The following is a 22,924-nucleotide window of genomic DNA, read 5'->3' as shown; positions in this document are numbered from 1 at the left end:
GCTTTATGATAAGCTCATCTCCTCTGTCGCCTGGAGTAAAGCATGGTCTTGGTAAAATATTTTGCCTTTGCAAAGTTGAAACTGTATTATTTTAACCTAGGAACGCCACAGCAAAAGTCTTCAAGTTGAGATCGTGTATCAGTCTACTTTAAGAGAGTGAAGGGCAGAGCAAACTAAGTCATTTGCTACTGAAGTGTGCTCCTGGTATGCCACTATTTGTTCCTGACAGCCCGTTTCCTGTTACATAAGCAAAGCCTCACACGAGGTTAAAAACTCATGGGAAAGTTAGCCAGGAACCACTCTGACAAAAAAGGGTGAAATGATACAGAGTACTAAAAATACCAGTACACAAACTCCTAATTCTTTTACTCCACCAGATTATTCCATGTACAAACACACGGTGAACGAGAAGATCACACGATTTTTTTTTCACAGCTGGAAAGTTACTATGGGGCATTAGCAAAACATCTTCAATGTCGCATGAAATATGGTAAAAAAAAAAAGTTTATTAAAAATAAACTGGAAAAAGAAAGCTTAAAATGTCATCAGGGATTGGAAATGATCCATAAAGTATCACATTTTTTTTGCCAAAGTACCTAAGTAAAAATAATATGAAGGAGGATAATCTAGGACTTTTATTAGAAAACAAGTGTATTCATTATAACACAAATTATGAACTGTTCCTGCTCAAATTCTTTAAAAAATGGTTCATAGTGACATATCAGAAAATGATCTAATGAAATCTGAAGTTACTCTTGGCAGGAACAATCAAAATTTTGGATTCTTGTTTTATCTAGTACAACCTACAGGGTTTGAATGGACTTAGCAACAGGACCAAATATGGAGAAGGGGCCAACAAGGATGCTCAACCTTATGGTCTTCATGGTTTGTGCAAAAGATACCCATTTTGTTGAGTGGGTATTGAAGAAAATGGGACTATCCATGCCAAACAATGACTACATCTCTATTCCCACAGGCAAGGATAGCTTGTTATCTAGCAGTTTCTCCAACAACTAGGAAGGAAACAAAAAAATCCTTCACGTGGCCCAAATCAGATTCCCAGGGGACAGCAAGTGGAACTGCTCCACCAAAGTCAGCGATTTATTTTTAAAACATCCCTCACAAGTGGTCCTCCAGTTCATTTCCAAGACTTCCTTGCACAGGGATCGCTGGTTATCTTCAGACAGCCTTTGCACTGTTAGAGACCCACAACTGTTAGAAAGTCCCTTACCACACTAAACTCTGAAATCATTCAACGTCAACCCATGAGAACTAGTTTTACCTTTAAAAGCAACCAAAACTAGGTCTATTTCTCTTTCTTTTTCGACAGAGACAGTGCAAGTTGGGGAGGGGCAGAGAGAGGGAGAGAGAGAAAATCCCAAGTTGACTCCCCACTGCCAACACAGAGCCCAACCAGGGGCTTGAACTCATGACCTGAGCCAAAACCAAGAGTTAGATACTTAACCAACTGAGCCACCTGAAACTGGGTCTATTTCTTATCCAATATGACAATCTTTCAAATACTTAAACACCAGTATTTATTATATCCTTTTAATATTGTGCATATATAACCACCCCACCCCCCAGCTCCTAATTTTATTCATTCATTCACTTACCCAACAGTAACTTCGTTATGTGAGTAACAAACATAAGTCAGGAACTACAAGTTCTAGGAATATAGCACTGAACTACCATAACAAAAAAGCCCCACAGGCCATGAATCTTACATTCACTAGGGGATGAGGATTATGTAACATATATCAGATGGTAAGATATGATACGATGGAAAATAAAGCAAGGCAAGGGAGTAGAAGAAATGACTGGAGGTGTTATAAAGACAGGTGTGTCAGGGAAGGATTCTTTAGTAAAATGAGATTTGAATGGAAATCTCAAAGAAGCAAGGAAGAGGGGCACCTGGGTGGCTCAGTCAGTTGAGCGTCTCATTCTTGATTTCAGCTCATGTCATGATCTCACAATTGGTGAGTTAGAGCTCTGCATCTGGCTCTGTGCTGACAGTGCAGAGCCTGCTTGGGATTCTCATCCTCTCTCTCTCTCTCTCTGCCCCTCCCCTCCTCACACACTCTCAAAATAAACCAACTTAAAAAAAAAATAAAGGAAGCAAGGAAGGTTCCAGGCAGAGGAATACAAGTGCAAGGTCCCTGAGGCTTGGATGTGCTTGGCATGTTGAGGGAAAAGCAACAAGAATGGCTTGTTGTTCAGCATGGCCGAAGCAGAGTTGGTAAGGGGGAGACTTACCCCCTCTGAAACTACCAAAGAGGTGATGCGGGACCGCGTCACATTGTTTCCATACAGGCTGGGTAGGGGGTTTGGTTTCTTTTTCTGAATGAAATGGAAATCCTTTAGAAGGTTTTGAATGTAGGAATGGCATCATCTGACTTACATTTTAACAAGATCATCCTGTCTTTTGGGTTGAGAAAACACTGTTGCGTGGGGAGAAGTAGCTGAAACCAGAAGACCCATAAGGGACTGGTTTTCAGAGAAGAGAAGTCTTGGAACTTTTAGTGGTGGAACTGGTGAGAAATGGTTAGAATTTGAATATTTTCCAAAGGTAGGGCAGCAACTGGGTTTAGCCTGAGCAACTGGGAGGGTAGGGTTGTCATTTACTGAGATTGGGAAGACTGGGGAGGAAGGTAGCCCTGAGGTATCTAAGTGCTGTTGCCTGGTTGGCCACTTGGTGGCTCAGAGGGGAAGTCCAGGCTGGTGACAGGAATTTGGGAGACATCAGTGTACACAGTATTTAAAACCCGAGGAATAAGAGAGGTTACAATGCAGTGATGTAAACAAAGATAACGAGGAATCCGGGAACTGAGTCCCATGTTTGGATGCTGGAAAGATGAGTAGTCAGGAAACGGGACTAAGAAGGACAGGCTCCAGGAGGAGACCCTGGGGAGTAGTGAAGGGGTTTCAAGGAGAAGGCAAAGAAAGACTGTATCAGATGTTGCTACAATATCAAATAAGATGGATTGAAATGGACACTGAATTTGACAGCAATAATTGGTGACTTTGAACATAGCTTTTGTTTTGTTTTGTTTGTTTTGGTTTTTGGGGAACAAAATGGTGGTAGGGAAAGAAGTTGTATTAGCCTGGGTTCAAAAGAGAGTGACAACTCTTCTGAATTGTTACAAGCAACAGGATACTAGCTAAAGAGTGATCGCTTGCTTGCTTGTTTACAGTGATAGATATGTTGGCCTTTTAATCTTTATTAGAAATCATCCATCATGGAGGGAAATTTGATGATGCAGGAAGGAGAGAGGGCATTTTTAGGAGTCGTGTCCTTCAGACGCGAAGAGAGCATCACGATCTACTCTCAGCGGGAGGATGGTGAATATGTCACTCACCAACACAGGAGGGCAGGTGAAGTACAGGGTAAATAGGTAGGCTGGCACATTTCATAGTGGGAAAATGGGGAAATTCCTTTCTGAAGGCTTCTATTTCCCAGAAAAATAAGTCAAGTTATCGGCTGAGAGTAGGGCCTGTGAGAAGATGTGGAGGCATGATGAGAAAAGAAAGCATGTAATGGTCATTTCAGTTGCAAAGTTTGGCCAACTTTTTTTTGTAAAGGGCCAGAGTGTCAATGTTCCAGGCTTAGTGGGCAATGTGGTCTCTGATGCAACTACCCAATTCTGCAGTTTTAGTGCAAAAGCAGAAGACACAATAGGTGAGTGAGCACATCTGTGTTCTAATAACGCTTTATTTACAAAAACAGGGAGCAGACTGTAGTTTACCCACTGACTTAAGAGGAAACAGGACAAGAGAGGCAGAATCAGACAGTCAAGCATTGCAAAGGGCCCCCTTGATTTTATTGTTAGATCCTTTTACCCATCCTAGCCATCCTCCTTGGAGGATATTTCTGTTTGTCAGGATTTTAATGGAGCCCATAACCTGACACAACACTATATGGGCTGATCTTGAAGAGGCACTTTTAATCACTAACAGAGAAAGTACAAGAGGATCAGTGGTGTTAAATATCCTCCTTTAAACTAAAAAGAAAAGGAAACTTTGGGGGAATTCCTATACACACATGATTAGCATCCTTTAAATGCTTTGACACTTCAAGGACTAAGTTTGTGTTAGTTACAAAATTCATTTCTGTTAGCCAGCTAGAATTTCTTCTTTCTCCATCCACATCATCCTCACGGTGTTTAACATACTGTCTTGTTAGTGGAGAGAGGCAGCTCATGACCCTGTGACATTAGGACCTGCCCTGTGGTTGTTTATTCAGTAGTATGATGGATTAATGCTAATCTTTCTCTGCTCCCCAGTGCGGTGCCCTGTACAAAAGAGGGTGTGTGTGCAAATGGGGCCAGGAAGGGGGATACACAAGAGGAAAATGTCTTGGGACTAAATAGACACACAGGACTGAACCTGTTACTTCTTCTTACCAACACAGGTGCCAAAGTTAACTGGGCTAAGCTCCCATGTGCTCTGATTTGAAGAGTCTTTCCTTTGTCTGTGTGTCTCATACATGTTTTTTAAATGACTGATAACATCAGGGTGGAACCGTGTAGAGAAAACTTAGAGACCTTGACTATTTCTTGGGGTTCTTGGGAACATGAGTTTTTAAGCAACTCTGAACATTTTTTATCATATGCATAGGATTCTAAATACAGACTTTTCTTTAATAAGTAAATCTCATTTTTTTTTTACCTTTTTTTAATTAAAAAAAATTTTTTAACATTTATTTATTTTTTTTAATTAAAAAAAAATTTTTTTTCAATGTTTTATTTATTTTTGGGACAGAGAGAGACAGAGCATGAACGGGGGAGGGGCAGAGAGAGAGGGAGACACAGAATCGGAAACAGGCTCCAGGCTCTGAGCCATCAGCCCAGAGCCTGATGCGGGGCTCGAACTCAGGACCGCGAGATTGTGACCTGGCTGAAGTCGGATGCTTAACCGACTGTGCCACCCAGGCGCCCCAACATTTATTTATTTTTGAGACAGAGAGAGACAGAGCATGAACGGGGGAGGGTCAGAGAGAGAGGGAGACACAGAATCGGAAACAGGCTCCAGGCTCTGAGCAGTCAGCACAGAGCCTGACGCGGGGCTCGAACTCACATACTGCGAGATCGTGACCTGAGCCAAAGTCGGACGCTTAACCGACTGAGCCACCCAGGCGCCCCCTTTTTTTTTTTTTTACCTTTTTAAAAATGTTTATTTATTCATTTTGAGAGAGAGTGTGTGTGACAGCAGGGGAAGGGCAGAGAAAGAGGGAGAGAGTGAATCCCAAGTAGGCTTCGAGCTGCCAGCACAGAGCCCAATGTGGGGCTCGAGCCCATGAACCATAAGATCATGACATTAGCCAAAATCAAGAGCCAGACACTTCACCAACTGAGCCACCCAGGTGCCCTTAATGAGGAAATACATTTTTATTAGAGCCAGATACTTGGGTGCAGAAATTATGTATTTTAAACACAAAATGCTGTTACTTAAGAAAATGGGTTCCTAAGCAACTTAATTATTTCATATTTATAATTAAAACATCATATAATTAAAAAAGGAATATTGATGTCTTGATTTTCTGCTTTCTGCATAATTTCTAGGTACATTTTCGTAAAATCATCAATTCTACAACAGTGCTTCCATAACTGTCAAAAAAGGCTTTCAAGGAAGGTTATGAATGCTTCTTCATTCCCTGGAGAACTTGCAGCTCTGAGGGATGCCCATATATTCTAGATAGTTTCTAAGGTAGTCTTCTTGGGAAGTACCACACTATGCCAGATGTTCTCTGGGGCTCTCTTTCACAGCTCTGTAATTTAGTAATTTAATTCAAAAAACCCCATGAATTTATTAATATATTTTGGGAGCTTTGTTATGGCAGGAGAAGCAAGATAAGTAACAGCCCTTGATCTAGACTTTCACATTCTTGAACTACTTAATTTGTCTATATGAAATTAATTATAAACAGTTTACCTAACATTGCTAAAGCAGAAAAAAAAAAGATTAATCTGTAACCGTCAGAAGAGTTATTTAAAAGTCTTATTTCAAGGTCTGCTTTGAAAAAAAAAATCTCTGTAATGTATAATTAAAGCTATTCATATGATTTTCAGTATTTGAGGAGAGAAATGTTATGAATGTAAATTAAAAGTCTGTTTCCTTTGCAAATGGAGTCCTAAAAATGTTAGGTCCCTTCTTTCAGTGGTAAAATGAAGCTTGGACAGGATTCTGTCAGGAAAGGTTACAAAGATAATACATGAATAACCCACATGACAAAAGGTGAAAGAGCACAGGTTACGTATGAAAACATCATCTGCATTATCTTGACTTTAAAAATTACTTACTCTAAAACACTGAGATCAAACATCATGCAAAAGAGAAGGAAAATCAGGATCAAAGAGTCCACTTTTCAAGTAAGCACTTTTGCAACGCCAGAATACTACTTAATATGAATTCAAGGTGTTTGGATAAATACTTACTCATTACTACATAATAGGGTCATTTCTTTAACAATTAAATGTCACATAGAAATTCATAAAATAATTTTTTTTTGCTACTTTAAACAGAAAACTCAAATGATAAAACACTGATGGGTTGGGACAATATAGTACATGACTCAACTGTACGTATCTATTTCCTAAACAACAAATATTAAGAATCCTTCGGGCGCCTAGGTAGCTCAGTTGGTTGGGCGACTGACTTCAGCTCAGGTCATGATCTCACAGTTCGTGAGTTCGAGCCCCGCATTAGGCTCTGTGCTGACAGCTCAGAGCTTCAGGTTCTGTGTCTTCCCTCTCTCTACCCCTCTCCTGCTCACGCTCTGTGTCTCTCTGTCTCTGAATAATAAATAAACATTAAAAAAATAAAAAAATAAAAAAGAATCCTTTCCAGGAAAATTCAGAAGACAATTCGCACTAAATAATAATAGTAATAATAATAATATAAGATTAATAACAAATAAAATATAATAAATATATATTAACACTGTAACATAATATGCAATATATAATAGAATATATTATATAGTAATTAATTATAGTATTTATTATATAAGGATATATTAAATATCCTAATAAATAACAAATTTACAAATTAATAATAATGGTATTTTATTTTGTAGGGCAGCAGGTATTCATTTCTTAAATTCAGAGAGAGAAAGAAAACTATGAAAATTTCTTCTTTGTTGGGATAGAAAAATCTATCTTTTTTAAAAAAGTGTATTTATTTATTTTGAAAGAGAGACAGAGCAAGCAAGCAGGGAGAGGCAGAGAGAGAGGGAGAGAATCCCAAGCAAGCCTCACACTGCCAACTCAGAGCCCGAGGCGGGGCTCGAATCATCACACCATGAGATCATGACCTGAGCTGAAACCAAGAGCCAGATGCTTAACTGACTAAGCCACCCAGGTGCCCCTATCTTTTTTTTTTTTTTTTAATGTTTATTTATGAGAGAGAGAGAGAGAGAGAGAGAGAGAGAGAGAGATCAAGTGGGGGAGGGGCAGAGAGAGAGGGAGACACAGAACCCGAAGCTGGCTCCAGGTTCTGAGCTGTCAGCATAGAGCCTGATGCGGGCTGGAACCCCTAAACCATGAGATCATGACCTGGGCTGAAGACAGATGCTTAACTGACTGAGCCATCCAGGCACCCCCCAAAATTTGTCTTTTGATAATATAAAAACACACCCTTTCCTTTGGGAAAGGGCCAAGCTGCATCCACAGTGAAAAGTGCATGTGATAGAAACTGTGAGGCAGGTTTACAAATGCCCAGGGCATCACTAGCACAGGCCTGAGACCCCATGCTGGGGCATCACAGAGCCTCAGAAATGATTCAGTAACTCCTGGTTACTGTACAGGTGATACACCAAGTTCAGAGAGGTTCATTTCTCTGGTCCTCCTCTTTTCTGCAATTACATGTGTTAAAAAAACACTTTTTGATTGGACAGACCCATCCTATACAAACACTATATGAAACTACATTCTGCCAGAACATAGTGCGAGTAGGGAAGGAGGCAGAAACCTTATTATATGGACTTAATAACTATTATTTCCCTCAAATATTTTCAGGGGCACCTGGGTGGCTCAGTCGGTTGGGTGCCCCACTTTGACTCAGGTCATGATGTCACGGCTTATGAGTTTGAGCCCTCTGTCGGGCTCTGTGCTGACAGCTCAGAGCCTGGAGCCTGCTTGAGATTCTGTGTCTCCCTCTTTCTCTGTCCCTCCCCCACTCACACTCGAGAGCATGCACACTCTCTCTCTCTCAAAAATAAACATTAAAAATTTTTTTTTTAATTTTCTTAATCTGTTATACTGACATAATCTCTTCTGATAAAATTAAAAACTACATTGTCATACATTTACATAGCTGATGAAGTCAAAGATTGATTGACTTCATATACTTGATTCCTTGAATTTTCAGACTAGAGTCGGGAGGACACCAATATTTTGTCTTGTTTTGACCTGAAATTAAAGCTCCAGTTTGTAAACATTACTGACCATACTGCTAAGGTGGGCAGCAAAGCAGACAAATAACAAAGAAGAAAAAAAGGCAAATTCTAATAAATTTCAACATAAAGGATTTTCAGTGGTCATCTGTTTTCTATAATAGCTATCCCAGCCTTAAATAACAGCTTTCTTCAGTATATTAAAAAGAAGTCACATTTTGGCTATTGGAAAATTAATCATCAAATATTTGGCAATTACTGTACATAATTAACAGTTACCATCACTTAATATTAAGATGATTGATACAAATGGAAGAGAGGAGACAACAAAAATAATTCCTGAATCCAGGGGTCAATGGTGACCTGAAGCAAAGCAAGAATTTCCAAAGTTCAATACATTATAAATTACTCATTGAAGATCTCATTAAGAGCCAGAAACTAGAACCTGGCAAAAATTCTATACATTTTGATAAAAATTCTTTAATCCTTTAGTCCTGTATAAAGAGTGATAAAGAGGGGCGCCTGGGTGGCTCAGTCAGTTAAGCGTCCGACTTCGGCTCAGGTCACGATCTTGCGGTATGTGAGTTCGAGCCCCGCGTCGGGCTCTGTGCTGACTGCTCAGAGCCTGGAGCCTGTTTCCGATTCTGTGTCTCCCTCTCTCTCTGACCCTCCCCCATTCATGCTCTGTCTCTCTCTGTCTCAAAAATAAATAAACGTTAAAAAAAAATTACAAAAAAAAAAATAAAGAGTGATAAAGAGGGGCACCTGGGTGGCTCAGTCGGTTGAGCACCTGACTGCGGCTCAGGTCAGGATCTCACGGTTCGTGAATTCGAGCCCCGCATCGGGCTCTGTGCTGACAGCTCAGAGCCTGGAGACTGCTTCAGATTCTGCATCTCCCTCTCTCTCTGCCCCTTCCCCACTCATGCTCTATCTCTATCTCTCAAAAGTGAATAAACGTTAAAAAAAAATTGTATAAAAAAATAAAGAGTGATAAAGAATCAAGAGTTTAGATTGTTTCTCTATGTGTATGTATGTGTGTGAAGATAGCATATATAGAGAGAGACTAATACTGCAACCCAACCATGTCAGATACCTTAAATATTCAAACCAGAGAGCAATGTGATAGACGATGATAATGGTGACGACTCATAGAGGCTCACTTGTTTGAGTACTTACTATGTGCCATCCGCCACTCTGTCTCACATATATTCATCTAATCTTCAACTCAGCAATCATCCCCATTTTACAGATGTTAGAAAGGCGGTTTAGTATAGGCGTTGAAAGCCAGGATGTCAGAGCCAGACTGTCTTGGTCTGATTCCTGGCCCTGCCACTTACCAGCTCATCTGTGAAGTGGTGGTCAATACATTCCCTACTTCATAGGGTTCACTGTGGAGCGGAGAAAACAAAGAGCGTAGGAGAGTGTTTACGGCATCCGCATTGCTGCACGAGTGAACTCTCAATGCTATTTCAGTACAGGACTCTCTCACCCAGGAGAGGAGAATAACCTGCCCAAGGTTACAGTGGCAGAGCCCAGAGGAGAACCCAGGGGTCTGGCCCCAGAGGCTGCACTCCACACCTCCCATGTACTGCCCAACATACAAACTCTGATGTGCCAGGATTCCAGGCATTTTCTGTGCGGTATCATTTCAACCTCAAGACAACTTTATAATATCTCTGCTTTACAGAGGCGAAAATCAAGCGTGCCGGTCACTTGCAGGGACTCTGCATGCAGGGACACTATGGTGACAACAATGCTGATGCTATACCCTGCAGCAGCCCACAGGTTTAGCCGCTAAAGAACTTGTGTAAAAGCACAGGCTAGGAAGAAGGGCTGGGAAGCAAACCGGAGTCTACGTGCTCCCTTCACTCCACCCACACGTCACTGCATTAAAGTGGGAGTTTCTTAAGCAGGAAAGATATTTTTAGTGAGAAAAGGAGGAAAGGAGCTAACACATGAGGAGAGAACTAGAGTTTTATGGCAGGTGGGAAAGCTGTATACAAGACCCAGTCTTGCCATCTTAACCCTTTACATACCCAAAGTTTTCAACAGCGTGAGGGCATTTTTCCCATAGTGGCATACTTTGTCACAGATGGGGAGAGAGTCGGAAACCAATTTCTACTTAACTTGCTTAAAATATGCTCTGGAGGGAAGACTGCAATACGGTGAAATAGCACAGAGCATGGCACATAGATGCTTAATCCATTATATGTACATACACTAAACACCAAATTAATAAATTTTGGTGTCAAGGGCACACATGTGCACACACATACATTTATTTCTAACTCTGCCTCGGTGTTTGATGGTAAAATTCTCAAAGTTTTCTTTGAGCTCACCCTACCTGACTTGAACTACTGAGGATGCTATTCAGAGCATTTGGAAAGACGGACCCGCAGAATCGAACTGAAAACTGGTGCTTCTACGGTGGTGGCAGGTCAGACTTTCTTAGACACATCAGATGAGGTGACAGCTGCCTTCCTTCCTCTGTGGCCCTGGCCTGTAACACCCAGCATCATGCCTCCAGCGAACTTAACCTTTGCCTTTCAAACTAAACAGAATCTGTTCCTGATCTAATCATCAATTCACTGGTTTCTTTTGGTTTCATGATTTCATTCCTCTGAGCACCCTGCAGATGCGTAGTTACAACACTGTTGGAGAAGAAAATCACAAAATCCCAAAAAGCCAGGTCTGCGTATCCTCTTGAGACAAAGAAATAAAATTGCATTAAAACAGACCTTTGCCCACAGAGTGAGTTCAAAAACAAAAAAATGAGTAACAGTTTATGTTTAGAAATATCTGTCCCACTAGTAATTTAATGATTTAAGAAACCTTTGAGGAAGTGTAGGATACACTAAGTTGGGGAATCCCTGACCAGGTTTCTTGAAAGCCTGAAATGCAATTTCGGTATGAACTTGAAGACTACAGCATTTTCAGTATGACCACATCAAAACAATTCCAAACAATTCCCTATATAAACTTACTGACACAATACAGCCTGTGCCATCTTGACTGAAAAGGCTAACGTAATTATTTTTTTTTTCTATGGGAATGCAAATTGGTGCGGCCACTCTGGAAAACAGTGTGGAGGTTCCTCAAAAAATTAAAGATAGACCTATCCTATGACCCAGCAATAGCACTGCTAGGAATTTACCCAAGGGATACAGGAGTGCTGATGCATAGGGGCACTTGTACCCCAATGTTTATAGCAGCACTCTCAACAATAGCCAAATTATGGAAAGAGCCTAAAAGTCCATCAACTGATGAATAGATAAAGAAATGGTGATTTATATACACAATGGAGTACTACGTGGCAATGAGAAAGAATGAAATATGGCCCTTTGTAGCAACGTGGATGGAACTGGAGAGTGTGATGCTAAGTGAAATAAGCCATACAGAGAAAGACAGATACCATATGGTTTCACTCTTATGTGGGTCCTGAGAAACTTAACAGGAACCCAAGGGGGAGGGGAAGGAAAAAAAAAAAAAAGAGAGGTTAGAGTGGGAGAGAGCCAAAGCATAAGAGACTCTTAAAAACTGAGAACAAACTGAGGGTTGATGGGGGTGGGAGGGAGGGGAGGGTGGGTGATGGGTATTGAGGAGGGCACCTTTTGGGATGAGCACTGGGTGTTGTATGGAAACCAATTTGACAATAAATTTCATATATTGAAAAAAAAAATTTTTAATGTTTTACTCATTTTTGAGAGAGAGAGAGCAAGCACGTGAGTGGGGGAGGGGCAGAGAGAGAGGGAGACACAGAATCTGAAGCAGGCTCCAGGCTCTGAGTGGTCAGCACCAAGCCTGATGTGCGGCTCGAACTCACGGACCCTGAGATCATGACATGAGCTGAAGTCAGACACTTAACCAACTGAGCCACCCAGGTGCCCCATTAATGTAATTATTCTGACTACAATCAACAGATACAGAACTTGGAAGGTGAAGTACAATGGGTCAACCAAGCCAAGATCTTCAAATGTTCTGATTTACATCAAGTTAGCAGTTGAGAGCACTAGGGTGGCTCAGGTCTTTATTCCTTGCGTTAGATGCTGGGCGTTGGCATAGAAAATTTGGCAAGTGAGGCGTCACACTCCTCTGTCTGGCCAAGCCCTGGCGGTCGACGCTGTCAGCTCGCAGATTCTTCTCCTCCATCTCCAGGGGGTGGTGTGCTCTAAGGTGATCTCTCCCGCTCCTTCACTTACTTTCCTTGCTTTCTTTGGGAAGTGGAGTATGTCTGCCTGTCTTTCCCTCCCTCATGAGTCAAATTATAAGTATCATTAACAATTTAAGGCCCTTCTTGTAAAATGCCTCTTTATCAAAAGCAAGCACTTTGTTCTCAGTAGTATCACTATTTACAGAACACAGAAGGTCAAACCTGTATCATTTGCAAACCCCTGCGTTATCTCACAACTGTCAATGCAGACGACAAGGGTAACGAGGAACTGTCACAGAACTGATCATACCTGAGAATCTGGAACACCTTCAGCTTCTGCCACAATTACGTGTTTGTCACCATTGTCTTCATCTTGTTCAATTGCTTTAAGCAAAGAAAAAGAAAAGAAAAGGAATGTTAAAAACAATGTAGCATCATAAGAAAGCAGTTTTAGATAATTTCCTTTCAGATGGCAATTTGGCAAGAAAAAACAATGTTAGGGAGATTCACAAAATGTAAATATCAGTGCTATTTTTAATTATTTGGATGGAACTTTAATTGCGTCAGGCACTTCTCATGTACATTTTCTTGTTTATTAAATCGACGGCAGTGGAACAGTTTGCTCTCGTAGGTTCTTCACCTAAACCTGACCAGCATGTCAGTACTGTGCTTCATTCTAACGGGATTTAGGGTGTAGTTGAAGGCTTCTACCAAGTTGATCCGAGAACAGTACTTTTTTTTAAACAATGTGGGTTTCTTGGCTGGTAGTTTACAGTCATATAATAAAGAAAGCATAATTGTATATTTAGACCGCTCAGTGCATTGTTACCACAAAATTCCAAACTGGGAAGTCTTGAATCTACCTCTGCTCCTGTATCTTCCCAGCATCTCCCTATCCAAGTCCTTATCACCCCTTCTGCACTCAGGCAACAACCTCCTAACACAAAGCTCTTGATTCCACCCTCTCCTTCATACAATCCAGCTGGGGCACAATTGCTGAAATAATCAGTCTCAAAAAATATAACAAGTACCATGCTTTGGTCTATATTATCGCTTATCTTATCAAGTATAAATTCCCTGTTTGTCATTGAAGGTCTTCCCTGAATTCTCTAGCTTCCTCCTAACCTGCAACTTCACACTGACATTCAATACAACCCTGATCCAGGCGGACCGACTTGATTATTTTGCTCTTTGTACAGTTGGCTCTTTCACCCTAAAAATATTTCCTGAGTGGTGACTGTGTGCCTGGTACTGAGGCTACTCCTGCGAGCAAGGCCAATAAACCCTGACTTCATGAAGTACACATCCTGGCTGGGAAGAGAGACAATGAACAACAACAACTACTACTACAACTAACAATAACAATAATGATAATGGTAACGATAACAGTAAAAATAGTAAGATGGCATTAGAGATCATGAGAAATGGGGCAATGACAGAAAACCGACAGGGAGAGGTCACACTTGAGGGAGGGAGGCAGGGATGGCAGTTCCCTGAAGAAGCGACACTTGGGGGAGACCTCAAGGTTCGGATGGAGCCATCCATGGCAGGTGAGAGTGATAGGAGACAAACCCAGGGAAAGCACAGCCCAGCGTGAATCCAGATTTTAGCCTAAGAACATGGGAAAGCACAATGGAATTTTAAATTAGAATTGCATGATTTGATGTGTATTTTCCAAAGTTCTTTTTGACTTCTTTGTGGAGAACAGACTTAACAGAAGCGAGAGAGGAAATAGGGAGCCACTTAGGTGACTCTTGTTAATATCTTTTTTTTTTAAGTTTATGTATTTATTTGATAGCTAGAGCACGAGCAGGGTAGGGGCAGAGAGAGAGGGAGAGAGGATTCCAAGCTCTGTCAGTGTAGAGCCGGATGCAAGGCTCAAACCCACAAACAGTAAAATTATGATCTGAGCCAAAGTCGGACACTTAACCAACTGAGACACCCAGGTGCTCCCAACTGCCAACATCGTGACTAGAAATGACAATGGCTCAGACCGGGGAGGTGGCAATGAGCTGCAGAAACATGGAGGATTTGAGCTGACTTTTTAGACAAAATGGACACCACTTGCCAATGAACTGAATATGGTTGATGGAGGAGAGAGATGAGAAGAAGCAATCAAGGATAACTCCTAAGTAGAATAAGTTATTCCTATCTTCTGTGCCATTTATTCTTTTGCACTCTCCAACAAAAGCAGGGCAAAAATATTACCAACCTTACTGACAGTGAGGTCATGCACTGTACTTATGGGTTCACTTTGCATGGTTTTGTGTACCGAATACTGTGCTTTCCGCTCTATAGTTTTTAAAGTACCGTTTCATATTCCCTTTGCTTTTGTATGCCTTTTCTGCCTACTGTGAGGTGCTTACCACAGAAAGCACCTAAAATGCTGTGCACACCATATGAGCTCTGTAAAAACTAACTGGATGAACAGTTCCCTCCCCAAGTGCCCCCAACGGCACGGCTTGACTACGCCTACTTACATGAACTACTTCTTTCATAACTATTTACGAAAAAAGAGGGGAGGGAAATTCTTGTATTAAACTCCATGAATAACTAGCCTAACACCTATCACTGAGCATCTAGGGGCAAAGCAGCAACAGCGGAAGTGGACAGAAGCTTTTCTTCTCTTTCCAGCAAAAAGTTCCATTTGTGCTTGTTCCAAGGGGCTCCCCTATTGCTACTGCTGCCCAATTATGAAGAAAGTGAAGACGAAAGAAAAACTCTTATGTTTTCTCTGTAAAACTAGAGGTGAGAATGCCAAGGGAAAAATACAGAGTAACATTGTAAATTCCGCTTAAAAATGCAATGGCTATGGAAGTTTTTACTTCTATTTGCCTTTTACTCAACTAATTGAAACAAGGGAAGTCTTTACCTGTAATGGGGAATAATTCTTCTTGAGGGCAACTAACATGGGACAAGTGCATCTACATGAAGTGTGAACCATACCTTGGCACTTGATTTACACTTTAATTTCAACATTTGCTCTTTGAAGTTTTAGTTTTTAATTTTTAAAAGTTTATTTATTTATTTTTGAGAGAGAGGGAAAGAGAGAGAGATCATGAGCAGGGCAGGGACAGAGAGAGAGGGAGATATAGAATCTGAAGCAGGTGCCAGACTTCGAGCTGTCAGCACAGAGCTGGATGCAGAGCTCGAACCCATGACCTGAACTGAAGTCAGACACACAACCGACTGAGCCACCCAGGTGCCCCATGAAGTTTGTTTTGATACAAATGAAGAAAATTAAATTTTTGAATATTTTGCCTTCTAAATTCATGTTTTTGTTTTTAAAACAATATTCTGGTGTCTAGGCATTTATTATTGCACACTGACACGCAGGACAATGAAAAACAATTTCAGAATTGAGGGCTAACACTATTTTTTAAGATTTAGGCATGATTCTTAGTACATATACATAGAAACAAAGGAGAGGGGATTAGCATCAAAGCATAATTGGGATAAAGATTCAGTCCTGTATTTCTAGCTTATTCCCACACAACAATACTCCATTTCTCATCACATCTTTGAAAACCTCAAAATTAGTTGTGCAGCAATACAGTTCGATTGACAGAGCAAGAATCACAAATACAAGGAAATTCAGGGACTTGGCAAGGTAATTCAGCAATCCATCTCAGTGTGCACCATGGAGACTCTCAAAGTTCTGGTAGACTCTTATCTTCAGTATCTTGATGACAAGGAAGAGTGTGGCCTTTTCCAACACATAAATAACATTATTTTCTTGGAAGCACTGAAAAAGTATGATTCCAAGAATATATTTCAGCCAGTAGTTCATATACGCCATTTGGGAAGAAAAGTGTATTTATTCTGGACTTCGGAGGATTTATCATCACCCTGGGAAGCGTCCCATATGAAATACAGTTAGTCACCTAAAAAAGGAGTCTTCTAGGCATCCTTGAACATGAAGATTGAACATGTCAGGGAATACATACAAAGACAACTTTTCTCTTCACGCCTCCTAGTGGTGTGGCTCATGTGATAGAGGAGGAAGCAGTTATTTAGATTTTTTCAGCTGTATTTTTCTTTTATCTGGTCGGAGTAAGAGTAGGTTGGGGAAAATTTCCTACACAAATATTGATTCTGGGACATTTCCCTCCAGTGGAACACGTACACAGGAATGACAGCTTCTGGGACCGAGGGAGGCTGGGAGCCTCACTCTCTGCCAACACAAACCATCTCCTTATCTCTCAACCCAGAGTCTGAAAGCAAGAAAAGGCCTTTGAAATAACTTACACAACAAAAGTCACAAGCACAAGATCTAAAGCATATATTTTCAATAGCAAACATGAAAATCCACATGTTTTATGTGCTAAGTATATATGTGGATTACTAAGCACCAATTCACATAAGAGTACTTAGTTTAAATGCACCTATTTGTAAGTTAGCCAAGAGTCATTCCAGATGGACTACTGCAGACAGCCTTCAAGATTTCAGGGCTTGCCTTAATATCACTTCCTTGTTACCTTCAGGAGAATAGGTTTTCTCTCATGACTTACTAGGATGGTTGCTAAGACAACTTTCTTAATAATTCTACTAATATTATTATTTAAACACAAAGAAGACAGACGTCCTTTCACAACAATGCTTATTTAATTTCTAATCAATTTTGCAAAGGTAAGAAAGAGCCACACTAGCACAAATTAAACGCAAGGATCGTGATGTGCTAGGTGACTATACTTGAGAGTGTTCTTTACAAACCATTTTTTTTTTTTAATTTACACACCGTCCAAAAATGTCACCACACAGAGAAATTTAACATTTCATGTCCCAATGTGAGAAATCACCAAACACAGTCAAGAGAAGTAATTCGCTGAGTATTTTGCCAACAACTAAAGTTGGGGCAATAATACCATCTTTCACCTTCGGAGCATTTTTTTATGGAGGAAGGTTTCCTAACGGGTCTCTCATTTGAGGTTCATACATCCTGAAGACATGGACAGGGAAAGTCATCGCCATCTTATACATAAGGTGAAGTAACCTGTGCCAGCCCTCCCGGGATAAGGGATGTTTCTACAGTGGTGCCAGCCTGTGTCTGTCAAGGATGCAACAGTACCGTGTTGGTCAAACTGCACATCAACAAGTCCATTCATGGGGGTCCTCATCAGTATTTCTTTTTTCTCTTTTTTCTTTTCTAACGAAACAGAACAGAATAAACTAGAACAGGAAAAAAAATGTAAACGTCAAACTGCATCGCAACCAGTAACGTCAGGTACTGTTCACAAATGCGATCAGATGTGTACCAGGTGGGGCTGTTTTGTGTGTTCAATGGGTTGTGGACTGTAAAATGTTAGGAAAACACTGAGGTGCTTCCAGGCCATGGGAGGCAGAACCCAGTTCCTCATTATCTAAATAACCGGCTATTTTTTGTACCATTCCTGGAGAGGGGCCATAATATTTATTTTAGGAGGCCCCTCAACAACACTCCATCCACATTCAGCAAGTACTGCATTCCCTCGGAGCCGGCATGGAAACAAGCTGGCGGTGAGAAATGCTGATAGAGTCTATTTATTTTTGGTTACCAATATATAATCACAAATGCTTCAAAATGCTCAAATCTTTTCTATTTTTTAAAAAGTAAGGGGAAAAAGCTGTTGCAGCCTTCACTTCATCATTTTTTTCGTGTTAAAATTTGAAAACTACTGCTCCGTATTCACCATCAAGATTTGTTGTAGAGTATTATCATCTGGCCCATCCAGAGTGCCCTTTCAACTTCTCTTTGAAAGCTGACCAATGCCTACAACATCTCTGTCCCAAATGCCTTTTCTCAGCCCCCACTGGTTTAGCCTGTGAACTGAACTTGAGACTGTTGTTTGAAAACTCTCTTTGCTGGTCATTATCATCCTTGAATCCTCTAAAAATGCAAGTTTCCCGCAGGCTCTCTTTTCTCTCTCTGCCTCTTTCCTCAGTGATCTTATCTGTTCCTCTGGTTTCAGTTTTCATGGTTATACAGGTTATTTCCAAATCTGTGTCTCCATCTCTGCCCTCTCCTCAGAGTCCCAGCCCACATCTCCAGTTACACTCTAATGTTTCCATTTTGCAGACCATTGTGCACCTGCTATGTACAAGCAGCTATGATAGCGTCGTGGTACCGCTTCTGTCCCCAAGGTGCGAGGACACGAAGGTCTGAAATCACCAGCATCGTGTCCACTAGATTTCACAAGCCTCCTCTTGCAGTATTTTAGTTTATGTCACCACCAGGTGTCTTCCTGTTCTTCCCTCCCCTCTGCCCTCACATCAGTCTCTCACTAAACCTGTCACTTCCACCTCTGAAATGTCTCCACCTTCCTTCCTCTCCGTCAGGAACAGAGCTCAGGACTGCACCACCTCTCTCCCGGGTCACTGCCACAGCCTCCCAGCAGCCTCTTTTACAGTTCGTTCTCTCCTCCACAGACTTGGTGAGTCCGATCACAACAGCCCCCGATCCCTTCAGACTCCTGCCTCTCCCCACTCAGAGAACAGGAGAGTCACACAGGGGCCTGAGTACCAAGTCAGACTCCAGGGCCCCATCCCTGGAATTCCTGGTGCAGTGGGGCTTAGCATGGGGCTGTGCCATTTGGACAGCTTTGACACATGTGATCCTCACTCCGTGAACCATTCACGCTGAAGCCTCTGATGCTCAACAGCTGGCCCAGAATCACACAGGAAGTCGGTGGAGGAGATCAAGTACCCAGGTCTGACTCTCTACCTGCTCCAATCCACCATGAAGACTTAAACTGTCCAAAATGAACTGAAAAGGAGACTGAAAACAACACAGGAGGCTTACAGTAAACAGTCTAATGAAAATTGACTTGAATTTCCTACCAGGAGTTCAGTCTGTAAAAGTTAGGGCCATAATGACTTACTCATTGCTAAGTGCTCCTACATACATACCCCTTTCCTTCAACTCTCACCATGCTTCCTAAACCCTGCTTTTATAGAAGAGAAGATAATAAATTGTTTGCTGCACAAAAGAAAGGTATTGCTTTTACTAACATGTGAATATAGGTGTGTTGATATTCTGGAAATGCACAGCAGTCAGGCAACATAATAAATCCACAGTGAGGAGGCTAAAATGAGAGGTAGCTGAAAAACTGCCATTTTCCCCATCTGATGCTCCAAGCTCTGCACACTTTGCTAGAGGCAGCTCATGCCACAGAGCGACCAGGTCTGGACTGCTTCCCTGCTGCCCAGCTGCCTGCATGATTTATCCTCCCCTCAGGCAGAGAGGATCCCCCTTCAATTCTTATGCCTTTGTCATGTAGCCTAGACTCTTCAAATTTCCTCTCCCCCACTTTGTAATAGGTTTTTATAGTGTTTTCTTTTGAATACCATTTAATACATGTCCAGTCAATGGAAAAGTTATTCAACAGAGAAAAATGATAATGTCAAAAGAGCAAAGTGCATCCTGTATCAAATCTTAATTAGATCATAAATACTTGCTCCGTTGGCCAGAGTAATAAAGAACTAATCAGTACTTGAGCCCAGTAAGCTCTATGGTTGCCCTTCTTTTGAGGAAACATATCAGAAAAAAACAAGTTTCCTTTCAATGCAAAGATGCCTTATACATGATCCAATTAAAATAAAACCTCAATTTAAAAAAATCGAGTTAACCTTAGCTACCATTTTTCTTCAGTGTTTACCTTCAGAGACAGAAGAGCTTTCATTTTTTAAGTGCCTTACAAGGATATGATCTGGTGACAGGACAGGTTCAGGCCAATCTGCTATAATCATATGGTAAAGGTATGAGCAGAGGTGGTACTGAGCTGATACAAGATGATTATTCATTTAAAAAGACCCTAGTGCACTTTTTTACTCTGTATCTCTCTCAGGAATTAAAATTCTAAAAGATTGATCTCAGGGAATAAAAGAAAAGTAATTTCTGAGTCTAACTATGTGCCGATGTGAAGCTATATGCTTTATGGCATCTCCTTTAACTGCCCCCCCCCCCATCCCTAACAAGCCCCAGAGGCATGTGCTCCATTTCGTAGAGTAAGAAAATGAGCCTCTGGAAGCCACTAAGTCAAGTGGCTAATCTAGAACTGAAACTGAGTCTCTGGATTTGGCTTTTCCTAGCCATACAAATCTGCCTCTAGGATTGTAAAAAAAGAAAACACAACAGGTTGTATCTACATGGACACTTAACTAAGGTTTTATGGTAGACCAGCAATCTACTTCTTAAAAATAACGTTAAAAGTTTTCTGCCACTCATATGATGCTCATAAGCTTTTTTTTTCTTTAATTCCTGAATTGTCAGTAATGCTACTGCTAAATCTTCTCATTGACATTACAGGGAAATTGTAAAACATACAGAGGAACCACCAAGAATTCCCTAAGAGTCCTTGTGTTTGCAAATACAAGCGAAGACACCAAATAGTTCAATCAATATAGCAGTCGATGGAGGGCGGGCAGCTCAAGAGGAGGCCAAGGAAAGATGTGAAATTTTCCATAACTCTCATCTAATCCATCCTGCTAGAATTTAAAGAAACTTCCTTTTATTACACATTTAGGGAAAAATACGGCACCATTCCTACAGTCCTTCTAGCACATGACCTTTGTCAAGTTCTATCAATTCACCAAACTTCAAGTTCATTACTTGAAGAAGAGAGATGTTAACAATCACCACCCTATAGGCTGGGTATGTGGAAGAAAGGATGGACATAAAGTGCTTGATCAAGGGTAGCTACCTTATACTCCAAAATGGTAATGTGTTTTCCTTTTGCATTTTCATCCATGGATGGGGCCTTTCTTCTCATCAGACCCACCCACTATTGGGGTAGAGTGCAGGATAAGGAACATAGAAACAAAGTCATTAGTATTTGTATTCTGACATCCAAGTTAGGATTTTGCCTTGAAAGGGCAAAATTTACAAAGAAATGTTACCTTCCTTTGCACACCAAAAACCAACTCTGGAAGTTCAAATCTCAAATCCCTCTCTCCTGAGCCAGATAAGCCACAGGCTTGTCCCCCTCAAGAAGCTGTCAGGAAGTAATGGGCTAGGAAAGCTCAAGGCTATTCCCAGGATACTGCAAGTGGACTGTTGGGTTTGGGGGACAGGGCACTAAAGATGGTAGACCAGATGTCTACAGATGGCAGCAGAGATGAAAGGTAAGAGCTATGGGCCTCCTCTTCCCTGGCTGGGCTTGGACTCTCAGAAGGTGAGGCCAGGTAGATGGTTGAGGGGACACCGAAAACAGGAGTGCAGGTTTACACAAAGATTGAGACTTAGCACACAGGGGAGGGAGACTGTATCACAGTCCGCCGCCAGCCCCACGTGGGGGTCAGCATGCTCACAGTGGATTCAACAGTGAGCACAGTAAAGCTGAGGGCAGACAAGGGGTAGATGAGGTATGGAGCTTATCACTCCTGAGTTGTTCCTCTTCCCCAAGATAGGAAATCTGCAAGGTCTCACAAGTTTTATATGCCCTGGGGACAGAGGCCTGCAATGGAGCCTATTTTATAAAGGGCCATAGACTAGATGGACTTTGCAGCAGTCAACAGTGGAGTTTACAGCCCCTGCAAGAGGTAATATAGGGCAAGACAAGCAGAAAGGCCCAGAGACCATAACCTAGCTGAGATGGGCCCCTGACGGTCACGGGCACCTCTGCAGAGACCAGAGAAGCCCAGGAATACCATGGGGATCCAAAGACCCTCCCATGCCAGGGACTAAGTGATCCAAAAGGGGGTATTTTAAACTCAGCCCAGGCAGAAGCAATATCCTGAACAGACCATTGATCACAGAAAGAGTTCAAATCAAAAATAGCTAAGATATTACTTTCTGGCAGTAGGTAGCAGCTTGTTGAGGACCAAAGAGCTGTTGTCAAGAATAAAGAACACAGCATTCCCCACCTACATTTCAGTATAAAGAATAATTCTGAAAATCTGTTAATGAGCACTTTTGAGTATCAATATAAGGACTTTAATGGCTCACAAAATAATCTCCTAAGATTATCAGCTAACAAAACCAAGACAAAATACATGTGGGAAAAAAACGTTTTGATACAGCACCCAAACTATCTTTCGCCTTCATGCCAAAGGCACTTAACTACATTTCTTCTCAAATAGAAGTATATGGGGGTGTCTGGGTGGCTCAGTCGGTTGAGCGTCCTACTTCGGCTCAGGTCATGATCTCACCGTCTGTGGGTTTGAGCCCCGCATCAGGCTCTGTGCTGACAGCTCAGAGCCTGGAGCCTGTTTCAGATTCTGTGTCTCCCTCTTTCTCTGACCCTCCCCTGTTCATGCTCTCTCTCTGTCTCAAAAATAAATGTTAAAAAAAAAATTAAAAAAAAATAGAAGTATATATATCTTGAGTTTTCAGATAAAACTGATAAAACTATTGGTTGTTTTATTTGTCTTTCTCCTTGAAATACCAAGGTAACAAAAAACTGTAC

General features: G+C 41.3%; 1 protein-coding gene across 2 annotated transcripts in view; it reads right to left on the bottom strand.

The window, feature by feature from the left end:
- Positions 1-22,924, bottom strand: part of RAPGEF5 (Rap guanine nucleotide exchange factor 5) — a 227,507-nt gene that overhangs the window by 102,470 nt on the left and 102,113 nt on the right. For both annotated transcript variants that reach the window (XM_086694511.1, XM_086694502.1), the window contains exon 8: positions 12,853-12,926. In XM_086694511.1, coding sequence (XP_086550637.1) covers positions 12,853-12,926 — 74 coding nt within the window. The remainder of the gene's footprint in view (positions 1-12,852; positions 12,927-22,924) is intronic.

The sequence above is a fragment of the Puma concolor genome, chromosome A2, assembly GCF_028749965.1.
Source record: "Puma concolor isolate L17-30 chromosome A2, mPumCon1.1.hap2, whole genome shotgun sequence".
Lineage (NCBI taxonomy): Eukaryota > Metazoa > Chordata > Mammalia > Carnivora > Felidae > Puma > Puma concolor.
The sequence above is the reverse complement of the archived record's forward strand: the minus strand, read 5'-3'. Positions and strand labels throughout refer to the sequence as shown.